The sequence below is a fragment of the Mustela nigripes genome, chromosome 12 (genome assembly GCF_022355385.1).
Source record: "Mustela nigripes isolate SB6536 chromosome 12, MUSNIG.SB6536, whole genome shotgun sequence".
NCBI classification, from domain to species: Eukaryota; Metazoa; Chordata; class Mammalia; order Carnivora; family Mustelidae; genus Mustela; species Mustela nigripes.
The window spans coordinates 90,854,765-90,870,626 of NC_081568.1; the positions used below are offsets into that span (position 1 = coordinate 90,854,765).

Below are 15,862 nucleotides of genomic sequence, written 5' to 3' on the forward strand. Positions count from 1 at the left end.
GGGTTAAGCCGCTGCCTTCGGCTCAGGTCATGATCTCAGAGTCCTGGGATCGAGTCCCGCATCGGCCTCTGCTCAGCGGAGAGCCTGCTTCCCTCTCTCTCTCTCTCTGCCTGCCTCTCCATCTACTTGTGATTTCTCTCTGTCAAATAAATAAATAAAATCTTTAAAAAAAAAAAAAAGAACAGTGTCTGTTGGGGGCACCTGGGTGGCTCAGTTGGTGAAGCATCTGACTCTTGATTTTGGCTCGGGTCATGATACCAGGATCATTAGATCAAACCCTGCATCAGGCTCCACCCTCAGTGGGGAGTCAGTTTGAGATTCTGCCCATCTCTCTGGTCCTTTCCCTGCTTGCATGAGCATGCACGTGCTCTATATATAGAGAGAGAGCATGTGCACGAATATATACTATAAAGAAATCATTAATTAGGTTTAAGTTTTTTTAATACTCAAAAAATTTAAAAATTCTGTATTTCACAGATAGTAGCAGTGAATATAGAGTATATGGATGCTATTAAATTAGTTTATTTTCTGCTTTTCTCTTTGAAAACAAACACCGTATATGATTTGTTTTATGCATTATAGTATGTATATTTGTTTTGAAAATGGGAAGAAATTCTTTTTTTTTTTTTTTTAATTTTTTGGGAAGAAATTCTGTTTGCACATTATACCTGTGCATGTTTAGTATACTTTGACAGCAGTGTTACCTTTATTCTAACTTTTATAATTTTTATATGTAGCATTTTGCATATATATTCTTTCATAAGAGCTTTAGTATTTATTTTGAAATATAACCAGAATATTTATTTTAATCTTTTAAGAATATAGATCAAAAGGAATACTTAGTTTTCTTATCAGTGAAAACATATTCTTTGTCATTATATCCATGAGTTTTAAATTTACTTACCAAATATGATAGCAAGTATTTCTTATAAGTAGAAATAAAGCTTTTGCAGAAATTTTCTCATTTTCATTTAAAATATGTAAAACCAACAATATTGAATGCTATTTAGATGTTTAAGTTAATGATTTTTAAGGTGTTAATTGTGAATAAATACAAGGCTAAAATTCATTTTATATCCTTTTTCCTAAATGTAAGTAGAACCAGAGGAATTTAAAGTGGAACCAGAAGCTATCACTAAAAGACACTTTTTAAATTAATTATTCTTATTAACATGTAATGTATTATTTGCCCTAGGGGTATAGGTCCGTGAATCATTCGGCTTACACATATCACCACCCTCACCATATTACATACCCTCCCTAATGTCCATAACCCAGCCACCCTCTCCCTTCCCCCCTCACCCCCTTTGTTTTGTGAGATTAAGAGTCTTATGATTTGTTTCCCTCCTGATCCCATCTTGTTTCATATTTTCCTTCTCTACCTCCCAAACCCCCTGCCCTGCCTCTCACATTCCTCATATCATAGATATCATATGATAATTGTCTTTCTCTGATTGACTTATTTTGCTTAGCATGATACCCTCTAGTTCCATCCACATCATTGCAAATGGCAAGATTTCATTTCTTTTGATGGCTGTATAGTATTCCATTGTATATATATACACCACCTCTTTATCCATTCGTCTGTTGATGCACATCTAGGTTCTTTCCATAGTTTGGCTAATTGTGGACATTGCTGCCATAAACATGTGCGTGCATGTACCCCAGTGGATCACTACATTTGTGTCTTTTTAGGGTAAATACTCAGTTGAGCAATTGCTAGATCATAAGGTAGCTCCATTTTCAACTTTTTGAGGAACCTTCATATTGTTTTCCAGAGTGGCTGCACCAGCTTGCATTCCCACTGACAGTGTAACAGGGTTCCCCTTTCTCTGCATCCTCACCAACATCTGTCGTTTCCTAACTTGTTAATTTTAGCCACCCTGACTGGTGTGAGGTGGTATCTCATTGTGATTTTGATTTGTATTTCCCTGATCTGAGTGGTGTGGAGCATTTTTTCATCTGTCTGTTGGCCATCTGGCTTTCTTTGCAGAAATGTCTGTTCATGCCCATTTCTTGATTGGATTATTTGTTCTTTGGGTGTTGAGTTTGATAAGTTCTTTATAGATTTTGGATACTAGCCCTTTTTCTGATATGTCATTTGTTAATATCTTCTCCCATTCTGTCAGTTGTCTTTTGGTTTTGTTGACTGTTTTCTTTGCTGTGCAAAAGCTTTTGATCTTGATGAAGTCCCAGTAGTTCATTTTTGCTCTTGCTTCCCTTAACTTTGGCAATGTTCCTAGGAAGAAGTTGCTACGGGTGAGGTTGAAGAGGTTGCTGCCTGTGTTCTCCTCAAGGATTTTGATGGATTCTTTTCTCACATTGAGGTCTTTCGTTGATTTTGAGTTTATTTTTGTACCATTGGATCCTGTTGGCTAGTATTTTGGTGAGAATTTTTGCATCTGTGCTCATCAGGGATATTAGTTTGTAATTCTCCTTTTTGCTGGGTTCTTGGTTTGGTTTTGGGATCAAGGAAATGCTGGCCTCCCCAAAATGAGTTTGGAAGTTTTCCTTCCATTTCTATTTTTTGGAGCAGTTTAAGAAGAATAGGTATTAATTTTTCTTTAAATTTTTTTAAAAGATTTTATTTATTTATTTGAGAGAGAGAGAGAGATCACAAGTAGGCAGAGAGTCAGGCAGAGAGAGGGGGAAGCAGGCTCTGTGCTGAGCAGAGAGCCCGATGCATGGCTCGATCTCAGGACCCTGAGATCATGACATGAGCTGAAGGCAGAGACTTAACCTGAGTCACCAGGCGCCCCTAATTCTTCTTTAAATGTTAGGTAGAATTCCCCTGGGAAGCCGTCTGGCCCTGGGCTCTTGTTTGTTGGGAGGTTTTGGAAGACTACTTCAGTCTCCTTACTGGTTATGGGTCTGTTCAGGTTTTCTGTTTCTTCTTGGTTCAGTTGTGGTAGTTTATATGTTTCTAGGAATGTATCCATTTCTTCCAGATTGTTAAATTTGCTGGCTTAGAGTTGCTCACAATATGTTCTTATAGCTGTATTTCTTTTGTATTAATTGTGATCTCTCCTCTTTCATTCATGGTTTTATTAATTTGGGTCCTTTCTGTTTTCTTTTTGATAAGTCTGGCTAGGGGTTTATCAATCTTATTAATTCTTTCAAAAAACCAGCTTCTAATTTCATTGATTTGTTCTATTTGTTTGTTTGTTTGTTTGTTTCTGTTTCACTGATTTCTGCTCCGATCTTTATTATTTCTCTTCTCCTGCTGGGTTTAGGCTTTCTTTGTTGTTCTTTCTCCAGCTCCTTTAGGTGTAGGGTTAGGTTGTGTATTTTAGACCTTTCTTGTTTCTTGAGAAAGGCTTGTATTACTACATGTTTTCCTCTCAGGACTCTCTTTGCTGTGTCCCACAGATTTTGAACCATTGTGTTTTTATTATCATTTGTTTCCATGAATTTTTTCAATTCTCCTTTAATTTCCTGGTTGACACATTCATTCTTTAGTAGGATGTTCTTTAGCATCCATGCATTTGGGTTCTTACCAGATTTCCTCTTGTGATTGAGTTCTAGTTTCAGAGCACTGTGGTCTGAAAATGTGCAGGGAATGATCCCAATCTTTTGGTACCAGTTGAGGCCTGATTTGTGACCCAGGATGTGATCTATTCTGGAGAATGTTCCATATGCACTAGAGAAGAACTTGTATTCTGTTGCTTTGGGATGGAATATTCTGAATATATCTGTGCTGTACATCTGGTCCAGTGTGTCATTTAAGGCCTTTATTTCCTTGTTGATCTTTTGCTTGGATGATCTGTCCATTTCAGTGAGGGGTGTGTTAAAGTCCCCTACTACTATTATTGTATTATTGTTGATGTGTTTCTTTGATTTTGTTATTAATTGGTTTATATAGTTGGCTGCTCCCATGTTAGGGGCATAGATATTTAAAATTGTTAGATCTTCTTGTTGGGCAGACTCTTTAAGTGTGATTTGGTGTCCTTCTTCATCTCATATTTTTTGGCTTAAAATCTGATTTGTCTGATATGAGGATTGCCATCCCAGCTTTCTTTCTTTTTTTATTTTTTTTAAGTTTTTTATTTATTTGACAGATCACAAGTAGGCAGGGAGGCAGGCAGAGAGAGAGAGGAGGAGGAGGCAGGCTCCCTGCTAAGCAGAGATCCCGATGTGAGGCTTGATCCCATGACCCTGGGATCATGACCTGAGCCTAAGGCAGAGGCTTTAACCACTGAGCCACCCAGGCACCCACGCCCCCCCCTCCCCCACTTTCTTTTGATGTCTATTAGCTTGGTAAATTTTTTTCATCTCCTCAGTTTAAATTTGAAGGTGCCTTTGGGTCTAAAATGAGTTTCTTGTAGAAAGCATATGGATGGGTCTTATTTTTTTATTTTTTTCTGATATTCTGTGTGTTTTGATTGGGGCATTTAGCCCATTTACATTCAGGGTGGCTATTGAAAAATATGAATTTAGTGCTATTGTATGGCCTGTAAGGTGACTGTTACTGTATATTGTCTCTATAGGCCTACTACTTTGAGGCTCTCTCTTTGCTTAGTGGACCTTTTTCAATATTTCCTGTAGGACTGGTTTGATGTTTGCAAATTCTTTTAATTTTTTCTGTGCTGAAAGCTTTTTATCTCTCTTTGTATTTTCAATGATAGTCTAGCTGGATATAGTATTCTTGGCTGCATATTTTTCTCACTTAATGCTCTGAATATATCATGCTATTTCTTTCTGGCTTTCCAGATCTATATAGGTAAGTCTGCTGCCAATCTAATATTTCTACCATTGTATATTACAGAACTCTTGTCCTGAGCTACTTTCAGGATCTTCTCTTTGTCACTAAGACTTGTAAGTTTTACTATTGGATTATGGGGTGTGGACCTTGCATAATTGATTTTGAGGGATGGTCTTTGTGCCTCCTGGATTTTGATGCTTGTTCCCTTTGCCATATTAGGGAGATTCTCTGCTATAATTCACTTCAATATCCCTTCTGCCCCTCTCTTTCTTCCTCTTCTTTGATCCCAATTATTCTAATATTGTTTCATCTTACGGTATCACTTATCTCTTGGATATTCCCCTCATGGTCCTGTAGTTTTTTGTCTCTCTTTTGCTCAGCTTCTTTATCCTCCATCATTTGGTCTTCTATATCACTAATTCTCTCTTCTGCCTCATTTATCCTAGCAGTAAGAGCCTCCATTTTTATTGCACCTCATTAATAGCTTTTATGATTTCAGCTTGGTTAGATTTTAGTTCTTTTATTTCTCCAGAAAGTGTTTCTCTGATATCTTCCATGACTTTTTCGAGCCCAACTAGCACCTGATAATCGTCATTCTGAACTCTAGTTCTGACATATTACCAATGTCTGTATTGATTAGTTCCCTAGCCGATGGTACTACCTCTTATTCTTTTTTTTTGTGGTTTTTCTGCCTTGTCAATTTATCAAGATAAAAATAAATGATATGAACGAGAGAATAAAATACTAAAGGGGTGGCAACGACCCCAGAACTTGTTTGCTAATCAAATCAGAAGAGACCCAAAACCGGGGGGCAATGAAAGGGGGAGAAAAGGAAATAAAAATTTAAAAAATTAAAAAAAATTCCTATATATATTAGACTGGTGCATAGAACAGTGCCACCCACTTGATTTTGGGTGTATTCTGGTCTCTTAGAAGAAGCTAGCTTCCAAAAATTGAAAGAAAGAAAAACTTATGTATTTACAAAAATAAGGGTAGACACAATGAAGGGATGGAATATGACTATAAAGATGAACATTTAAAAAAAATTCTAAGAGGGGCACCTGGGTGGCTCAGTGGGTTAAGCCTCTGCCTTCAGCTCAGGTCATGATCCCAGGGTCCTGGGATCGAGCCCCAAGTAGGGCTCTCTGCTCTGCAGGGAGCCTGCTTCCTCCTCTCTCTCTGCCTACTTGTGATCTCTCTCCCTCTGTCAAATAAATAAATAAAATCTTTAAAAAAAAAATTCTAAGAAAGGCATTGATAAGTTGGTTGGAAAAAGAAAAAAACAAAGGGTGAGAGAATGTGCTCAGGCTGGAGACTAGAACAAAGCCATGTGCTAGATTTAGGGTATATTTTGTTCTATTAGACAAAATTGCATCCCAAAATTTTAAAGGGAAAAAGCCAAAAAATAAGGTTAAATATAATGAAGGATAAAATATGAGTATAACAATGAAGGTTTAAAAAGATTTTTTTTTTAGAAAGGTATTGTTAAGATAAACTAGTTAAAAAATGTTAGAAGAGGAAAGAGGAAAAGTTAAACAAAAAATAGAATAAGAAATAAAATAAAATTTAAAATATTTAACGGGGCAAGACTAAGGGATCATGGGGAAAAAGCCATGAATTCTATGTGTTGCTTTCCCCTAGCTCTGGAATTCCACTACTGTTGATCAGTGAGATTGTCCTTGGCTGGATGTTCTTGCTGATCTTCTCGGGGAGGGGCCTATGGCAGTGATTCTCAAATGTCTTTGCCTGAGGCGGAATTGCACTGCCCTTGCCAGGGGCCAGGCTAAGGAATCTGCTCAGGTTTGCTCTCAGTAGCTTTTGTTCCCTGAACGATTTCTGATTTCCGTAGAGCTTTGGAGGACAAGAATGAAAATTGCGGTTTACCCATCTCTGGCCTAGAGGAGCTGAGAGCTCGGGGCCCCACTCCTCACTGCGCCTTCAGAGCAAAGCAGTCAATCCCTCCTGTCTCCCTGGTCTCCATGGCACTCCGTACTTACCCAGCCTGTGACTGAGCATTTCTGTCTCTGGCACTCAGACCTGTTTGGAGTGTTCAAACCCATCAGATTCCTGCCCCATGCTCCTGTGCCACTTCTCCCAGAGGAGGAAGGAGGGCTTTTTCTGGATCCACCACTTGTGGGCTCCCTGCTGGAAGTGCAGTGGCCCGACTGTGCCTTGGATCACAGTTCAAGGTAACCCCTATATTAAAGCTCACTCCTGGGCTCTGTCTCTTTTGTCGGCTTCCCTGCTCTGATACCTGGCAGCTCTGCCACACTCAGAGACATCCCCTATCTTTCTGTGACCCATGGGACCCTGACCTCACTGTCCCCATGAGGGGTCCACACCTGCTTAGCCTCTGGAGCTAAGTCAGTGGAGTAGACTTCTAAAAGTTCTGATTTTGTGCTTCACTGCTTCACTGCTTGGTAGGATCTGGCCCTCCCGCCACCCCACACTGTCGCCGTCTCTTTTCCCATAGCTTCAGATTCACTTCTCTGTAAGTCTTACCTTTCAGAAAGTGGTGAATTTTCTGTTCCTAGAATTGCTGCTCTTCTTTTCTTCTGTCTCCTGTTGAGTTTGTGGGTGTTCAGAATGGTTTGGTAACTATTGGCTGAACTTCTGGGACCGGGTGTCATTTCAGTCTGCTACTCCTCTGCCATCTTTCTTCTGTCCCAAAATAATTTTTGATTAACTTAGTTCTCAGGGCTTGTTTTTAAAATCATTTAAATCTGTTTTATAATGTTAATTTACTTAGTATTCTCATTACTTGGAAGATAGTTAGCTGTTCCTTGCCAGTGTTGTTATAAATGTCAAACTAATGTTCCTTGACCAGTGAAATTTTTCTGATGTTAACTTTTTATCTGATTTGGAAGGGCTTTTCCCTATCTGTCTTCATGATGTTGTAGGCTCTCTTATACAGTTTAGCCTTCCTATAATATCAGAATTTGAAATAAAAGGAGAAATGATGACAGTGTCCTTTCCCAACATAAAATTAAATACTATGGTTAAATGTAGATTCCTATTGAATCTCTTTAATGTAATTTAGTAATTTGTTACTGAAGAACAACAGAGACTTTAAGGAGATAAATAAAATGTAATATGAAAGTACTGATTACAGGAACAAAGGAATAGAGGGAGAAAAAAGAATTTTACAGAGTAAAAGTTTTAATTAGACTAATAGATATAAATCATATGTGCTCAGTATAATTAGTTACTTTGGGCCAGAGATTTGCCTCTGAGTTCATTCATAGTCTGTGAAAGAAAAACTTGATCACTTAAATTAGGGATTTTCAATCTGGATACTATGGACATTTTGGATCACGTAATTTTTTGTTTTGAGGGGCTGTTGAGTACATTGTAGGAAGGTTAATAGCCTCCTTAATTAACCTCAGCCAACTAGATGCCATTTGTAACAACCCGTTTCCAGACCTCGTCAGATGTCTTATAAGAGGCAGTAGCCCCTGATAGCATTTGATTTATGTTATTCACAGATCTGAATGTAAATACAGATCTCTTGCATCTTGAAGTAAAGCTCCTTCTGATACTAAACCAGACTGTATTCCTCAGTCTCAGTAGGAGCTCATGGATATAATGAACAACATTCACTGTACTTTAAGTTAGGCATGATAGCATGCCCTGGAAAGTTGAGTAAAGGCTAACCTGGCCATGATGGAGACATAGAAAATAGTATGACATGACCTAGTCCCTTGAGTATTTCCTTCTGTAGATGGATCCAGGAATAGTTCTTAAGGTATCTGCAAATAAAGTATCCACAAATAAAATATCTTCAAATAGAGACACTGTGGTTTTTGAAACCAGTCCTTAAATACTGTTTCCTTCATCATGTATATTAATAAAAGTTGAGATGACAGTGTCTTAGAAATTAGACATGCCTGGTGTGCAGCCATTTTAAGTTCTCAGTTGAATAAGACTATCCTTGCTTATCATAGTCATTTCCATTCTGCTCTTCAATGTTGGCCTGCTAAAGAGTGTACACAAGTCCAAACTTGACTGAACTTTCTGCTGGACAAGAAGAAGGCATTGAATTTTCCTAACAATAACTTTATACAGGTTAAAGGCTTGCCCATTTACCCCGAGATTTCATCTTCTCATGTGAAAAATATTTATATGACAGCCTTCATTATTTCTTTTTATGTCTTTCATTAGCACGGTAACAAGTTGATTCATCCCTGTCCTTTCCACAATTTTCATTTTTAATTACTCTTTTGAATCCTAAAGTATTTGTGTGCTTTTAAAAGACATTTTGAGCAGGGAGTAAGATTTTCCCTTTCTTATAAAAGTGTATGGGGAATTCCTATCTGAAGAGAATGTCTTCTTCCTGTAGTAGTAAAGGAGTTATTTACGAGCTAGAGCCTAGGTCAGTATTTCGTCAGGAAAACAAAAATCTTTTTTTAATGTGTCCTATTGCAAGTGAAGAGAATTTTGAAAATATTAACAACATATCTAAAATTACATTTTAGATATGGATATTTTGGGGTCATGTTTTGATCTGTAAATTATACACATAAGATTTGTATTCTGTTGTACTATTTTATGTGATAAAACATGTAAAATAACGCTATGAAAATTTGATCATGTACAGTTTTAATAAAATAGTTTTCTGCTTTGCTCTAGAACAGCTAAATGCAGTATCCTTTCCCATGCTATTCTGGTAGTTACATTTTTAGGAATATTTTTCATGTGTAAATTATTACAGGGAGCAGATTTGAAGATGAGTCCAAGGATTGAGAATTACCTAAACACAGTAGTAGAAGTTTTTGGAGTATGAGAGGACTCTTTTCATAAGTAGTGTAGCATATTCAATACCAGTGCAGTAGCACTCAGTAAATGCTTATTGAGTGAACCATTTAAGCACATGTAAAAATGTGATGGTAATATGATTCCGTTACTTGTCATTTACCATGCTGGCACTAGAAATGTAGTTTGAAATGAAAAGTTTGGTACACACGGTTATGTGCTTGTTTTCTGAAAGGGGGAAAAACAAACCTGGTGCTTAATTTTTTTTCCTAAATTATTCTAACTAGTGGCAGGTATATGGGGAGATACTCAGTTACAGGTTGATGTCAGTTTTTGGATAGCTGTTTATATCCCAGTAGTCTGAACAGCACTCAGAAGGTTTGTAAAGAAGGATATATAAATTAGTTTTAAATAAATTGCTTCATTTAAACTGATTTTGAACATTGAATTAACCTTTCCTTTTTAAAATAAATTTATTGGCAGAACTAAGTTCAGAAAATCTCAGAACCTGCTTTAAGATCATCAATGGTTATATCTTTTTATCATCAACAGAATTCCTACAGGTACGGTGTAGTAGTTTTTGCACTGTAAAAATGTATGTAGTTCTTAACTTTGTTTCTCATTTGAAATACAGATACCTTTTAAAAATTTTAAAGATTTTTCTGTTACTTAAAGGGGGGGAAAAACTTTAATAGCACTGTAGGCCAGATGTGATGCAGTTCCATGAACTGTTACTTAACACAGAATGTATGCTCTATAAATAAATATAGCCTTGTATTTCTGCAAAAGTCAGCATTGTAGTAAACTGTATTTTTCTTTTCTAATCTTTTCCTAAGAGTTCTAACCGAAACTTTATATGCTTAGACCTTAAGTATATAATTTTCAAATAGATTATAATGAGTTCCAAATTTAATTTTTGCCTATTTTGATACTGCAAATATATGTATATTTTGACTTTTGATTAAATTTCAGACATATGCAGTGGGTCTCTGTCAGTCCTTTTGTGAGCTGCTAAAGGAAATTACAACAGAAGGTCAAGTTCAAGTGCTCAAGGTATTGTCATATTTTAAATGAATATTGTTGTAAGTTTTCCATCTGTATTTTGTGAAATTGGACCTTCATTTGGGTTTTGATGATTGGTGAGAAGGAGAGGAGTACTTTTAGACAATATTTTCTTTTAGTGGTAATCAGTTGCTATAATACCTCTGGACCAGGGGTCTCAAATTTGAATGTGCATACAGATCTCCTGAGGATGTTTTTAAAATGTGGATTCCACATTTCTGTCAAGATCCCTGCTGTTGGTAAACTAATCAAGGTGCAGTCTTCCTGCTCTACCCCCCACCTCATCCTGAGACCTTACTTCTAAGCAAGGCTTTAAAAATGTTTACGAATTGTCCAAAGACTGGTGACATGTGATACTTCCCTCTGCTCCAGTTGGTTAGCCTCCTTTTGGGAAGAAATTTTATTATAATGTGGGACTTTTAATTTGCATTGGCATCGTAGTTATACTATAAAACTTGTGTAGACTGAGTATGATTTACAACATAGTGTCAAGTCATTATGTTGTATACCTGAAAATAATACAATGTTTTATGTCAGTTATACCTAAATTAAAAAAAAAACTTATAAAGTAAGCCCTGAGTTAATGTTTATGCATTATATCTTTATATATTGTCTTTATATATTGTATATAATTGTGTAGAATTAAGAGCAGGTTCTGAGTCATGTATTAATAAAGATGTAAATAGTATCAAATATATATTTAAAAACAGGTTTATTTATAAATATATAGTGAAATATATCTTTACATGTATGTATGTGTATACATATATACATACATGCTTTATGTTTGTACTTTGCAAGAAGATGTAGCTGTTAAAAGTTTCACCCCTTCCGGCACTCCCTTTCCCCTTTTTTTGATTTCTTAGCTGTGTTCTATGTCAGATATGGTCAAATATGTTAGATGGTTAGGTGAAATGTTAAATATCATAACAAAGTTGCATTTATTGTATGAAAACTACGGCGTATCTTTAGATCCTAAAAGCTATATGATTTCCTCCCAGTGAAATTATAATGTCTTTGCCCAAAGAGGTTCACTGTTGGAAATGGACACTTGACCCCTGAACAACACAAAGGCTAAGGTCAAAGACCCTCTGCACATTAAAAATCCAGGCTTAACTTCTGACTCCCCATAAACTTAACTATTAATACCCTACTGTTGACTGAAGTCTTAAGGATAACATAAATAGTCAATTAACACATATCTTTTAAATTATATGTATTATATACTGTATTCTTAAAGTAAGCTAGAGAAAAGAAAATGTTAAAATCATGAGATAAAAATGAAAAAAAAAACCTCATGAGCAAATGCATTTATAGTACTGTACTATATTGAAAAAAATCTGCATATGTGTGGACCTGTGCATTTCAAACCCTTATTCAAGGATCAGCTGTATGTAACTAATCACTGTAATTTGTCATAGTAATCCACAGTATATTGGGGGACTAAATATGTAAAAGTTTGTTCAGATGGTAAAATCTTCTTTTGTTATTAACCACTGTGATAGCTGCTATACAGCTAATAAGAGTAATCGTCAGTTTGAACTTATTCAAGCATTATAATATTTAATATGTTGTTCATCAGACATTAATTGTTCACACGCACATATAGAACTCCAGATACCCATGTTACAATGCTCATTAATTTGACTTTCAAGTTGGTAGGTTGCATTTGATATCTTTGGTCTTTATTCATTTATTCGTCATATAGGTTATGGGTCAGCAAACTTTTTCTGTAAAGGACTGGGTAGTAAATATTTTAGGCTTTGTGGGCCATGCAGACTTTGTCTCACGTATTTGTATCTGCCGTTGTAGGATTGAAAGCAGTTACAGATGTTAAGGAAGTGGGTGAGTGTGGCTGTATTCCAGTAATGCTTTATTCACAGAATTATGGCGTGGGCATAGTCTGCCAACGGCTGGTATTGATATTACGTTTTTAGTTATAAGTGATCAGGCAGGAAGGCACCTATAATTAAGGATTTTGTATGTTTGCTAGGGCTACTGTAAAAAGTACTACAACCCTGGTGGCTTAACATGATGGAAATTAATGTATAGTATTGATGGCAATTATCTTCCTCACAGTGCACTAGACACTGGAAGTCTGAAATCAAGGTGTTGTCAGGGCCGTGCTTCTTTCTGAAGACTCGGAGAGAGTTTGTTCCATGCTTTTGTCTTACCTTGTGATGATTGCCATCAAGCTATGGCTTCCTTGGCTTGTACATTTACTGCTTCAATCTCTGCTTTCCCTTGTGCATGATGTTCTCCTTGTATCTCTCTTTTCTAATAAGAGTACCAGCCATAACAGATTAGGGGCCTACTCTAATAATATCATCTTAACCCAGTTACATCTGCAAAGACCCTGTTTCCAGCCACATTCATGAGTACCTGGGATTAGGACTCCAACATACCTTTTTAGAAGCCACAGTTTAACCCATAACAAGCATTTATTGTTGAAAAGTGAAAAGATTGCTTTTGTGCGTGGGGATGAAGTATGGAGGACTTGACTGGAGTCGGTTTTGTATATGAAAGTGACCCAGTAGAAGGGAGGATGGTTCTAGATAATACAAGAATTGGGATTTTGAATCAAGAGCATTTGTGGAAAGATTAGTTGGAAGAGGGTTTGGGCAGGAGTTTGTTTTCTGAGAGGGTTGGCCAAAATGGCAGTGATTGAAGCTGTAGGTAATCATGTTAGGTAAGAAGATCAGTATAGGAAACTGGTATGTGATCTAGGTATTTTCAGTTACAAAGGAGACAAGGTTAGAGCGGCCTGATGCCTGTCACTCTTGAGGTAGAGGTATGTTGCAAGATGATGAGAATATTTGTACTTTCCATAGCGTAGGGGGCATGAATATTACTTACCTTAATATTCATTCTTTAGTGAATTCTGCATTACTGCTGTTGAAATTGATACTTTAGATTCTTGATTCACTCTCTTTTTAAAGATTTTATTTATTTATTTGAGAGAGAGAGAGAGAGGGAGAATGAGAGAGAGCATGAAAAGGGAGAAGGTCAGAGGGAGAAATGGACTCCCCGCAGAGCTGGGAGCCTAATTCGGGACTTCTTCCCGGGACTTGGGGATCATGACCTGAGCCAAAGGCAGTGGCTTAACCAACTGAGCCACCCAGGCATCCCTCTTGATTTACTTATAAATTAGAATGATGTCTTTAGGGTTTAAGAGAATTCTTACAATACAGAAAGGCTTTTAACAGGAGTTGAAATAAAAGGATCTTTGGGGGCGCCTGGGTGGCTCAGTCGATTAGGTGACTGCCTTTGGCTCATGTCATGATCCCAGGGTCCTGGGATTGAGCCCTGCATCAGGCTTCTACTCAGTAGGGAGCGTGCTTCTCTCTCTCCGTCTGACTGCTCTTCTGCCTGCTTGTGCTCTCTCTGTCTCTCTGTCAAATAAATAAAATAAAAAAAAATCTTTGGTTAATTCTGATTTTTCCCGGACAGCCCATTTATCAAACCCATTACTTACTTCACCATACTGATTTTTGCTCTTCTGTATTTGAAATCACAGTAGAAACTTTAAACCATGATAATGTTGTAAAACTAAAATACAGTAAAATATGATAAAACTCTATTTTAGTTTCATAGATGTTTTAGTTTCTTTTCTAGTATAGAGGTTAGAGCATGAAAATGAAAGCCCCCGTTACAAGAGAAGCCTGTGGTCTCTGAAGAAGTAATTATAGAAATCTGTGGCTTTTAGAGACCCTGGGTACTTGAGGCCTGGTCTACTGTCACGTGTCTATTACTCCTCAGAGCCACTATTTTCACAGTATTCTCTAAGCTGCAGAGGTTACGAGTAACATTGGACATGTTTACAGAAATGTCCTTGTGAATTTTTAATGCATTTATGCCCTTAACCAAGCCAATGTAGTGGCAATATATAATTTTACTGAGGACCTCATCTGTCTTAACTAATCTTAGCTTCATCTTTTGCCTTGGTGGTAATTTATTTTCTGGAAGTAGAAGAGATAATAAAGAGTCAACACTATGCCTTAATTCTGAGGAAAAACAGGAAAAAATGACTGGCTGTATAGGAATGATAGAAATTTGAGAGGAAATTGTGTCATTTTGATGTTGTCTTTATAGATTTGTGTGTGTGCATGTATGTGTCTTTCTCCTCAAGCTTTTCCATAATCCTAACTTCAATAAATTATGTATTCTCCTTCCTGTAAATGTTAAGCGATTTGGAAGTGAGGGGAATCCATAATTCTTATGTTAAGGATTGCACAGTGCATATGCCTATATCCAGTAGAAATGCCAACTGAAGCAAATGAACTGCCCATTTCCAGTGTTATTTTCCGCTTGACCTGCACTTTGGTTTGCACATCCAGTTCTGCTACTTACACAGTTCTTGAGTATATTCTGGGCTTAAATTCTCTCATTTGTTATATACGGGATTGTGCCACATGCAATTTTAATAATTTGTAAGTATGCATTATCTGAAGTCCTCTGTTAATTTAATGTATTATTCTAATTGATTAAGAAAAGATATTGCTTATGTTTAAACACCTACCAGATAAAGTTTGAATTGAAAGTGGTTTTTTTCCCCACCTGCTTTTGTAGTATTTTTAGTAACTACTGAAAGACAAATTGTTCTGAGCCATATGAAATGGGCATTGTGAAACATTTGAAAAATGAAGCAAGTTTTTAAGGATATGTCCTCAGGAGAATGTTTACTTTCTTTTTACTCTTTATTTTTAATTATATTCTTGCAAAATCACACAATAAGAGGCAGGAGAGCAGTAGAGCTTAGTTGGTAAGACTGTAGACTGAAGTGAAACAACCAGGGTTTGAGCGTTGGCGCTGCTGTTTCTGAGCAGGTTCATCTCTGCTCCTCACCCTCCATCTGTGGAATGGGGGTGAAAACTCGACTTGTATCCTAGACTTGAGATGAGGATCCCAGGAACTTACGTGTATAAAGCACTTAAAACAATGCCTACTGTGTAATCAGGTAATATTAAGTGTTGGCTATTTTTACCTAACTGTATAATTAAACAGTGGCCTAATTATATAATCTCTCTTCAGGGCAGAATAGGCTACTGTACTTGTAGGCTAAATAATTCATTTGGTTGTTAAGATTTTTGGCTCTAAGTAAAACAAACAAGTTACTCTTCCTCTTCTTTTGACCATTTCTCCTAAATAAGTATTTATTTAAAATAATGAATACATCAGTTAAAATTTCAAAATTAAGCCATCTATTTACATAATGATAGGGCTTTATTTTTTATCAAGAATTATATATCTCAGCTGGCCCTTTAAAATTAATTATATTTAAATCTTTTTTGCTTTCCCGAAGAGTAGCAAGTCTTAAAAGAATTTTATTATGAACATTTCCAAGTT

At 36.6% G+C, this 15,862-nt stretch overlaps 1 protein-coding gene across 4 annotated transcripts in view; it reads left to right on the top strand.

The window, feature by feature from the left end:
• IPO11 (importin 11) overlaps positions 1–15,862 on the top strand; it is a 207,423-nt gene that overhangs the window by 99,887 nt on the left and 91,674 nt on the right. For all 4 annotated transcript variants that reach the window (XM_059417947.1, XM_059417948.1, XM_059417950.1 and 1 more), the window contains 2 exons: positions 9,938–10,017; positions 10,427–10,507. In XM_059417947.1, the coding sequence (XP_059273930.1) occupies positions 9,938–10,017; positions 10,427–10,507 (161 nt within the window). The remainder of the gene's footprint in view (positions 1–9,937; positions 10,018–10,426; positions 10,508–15,862) is intronic.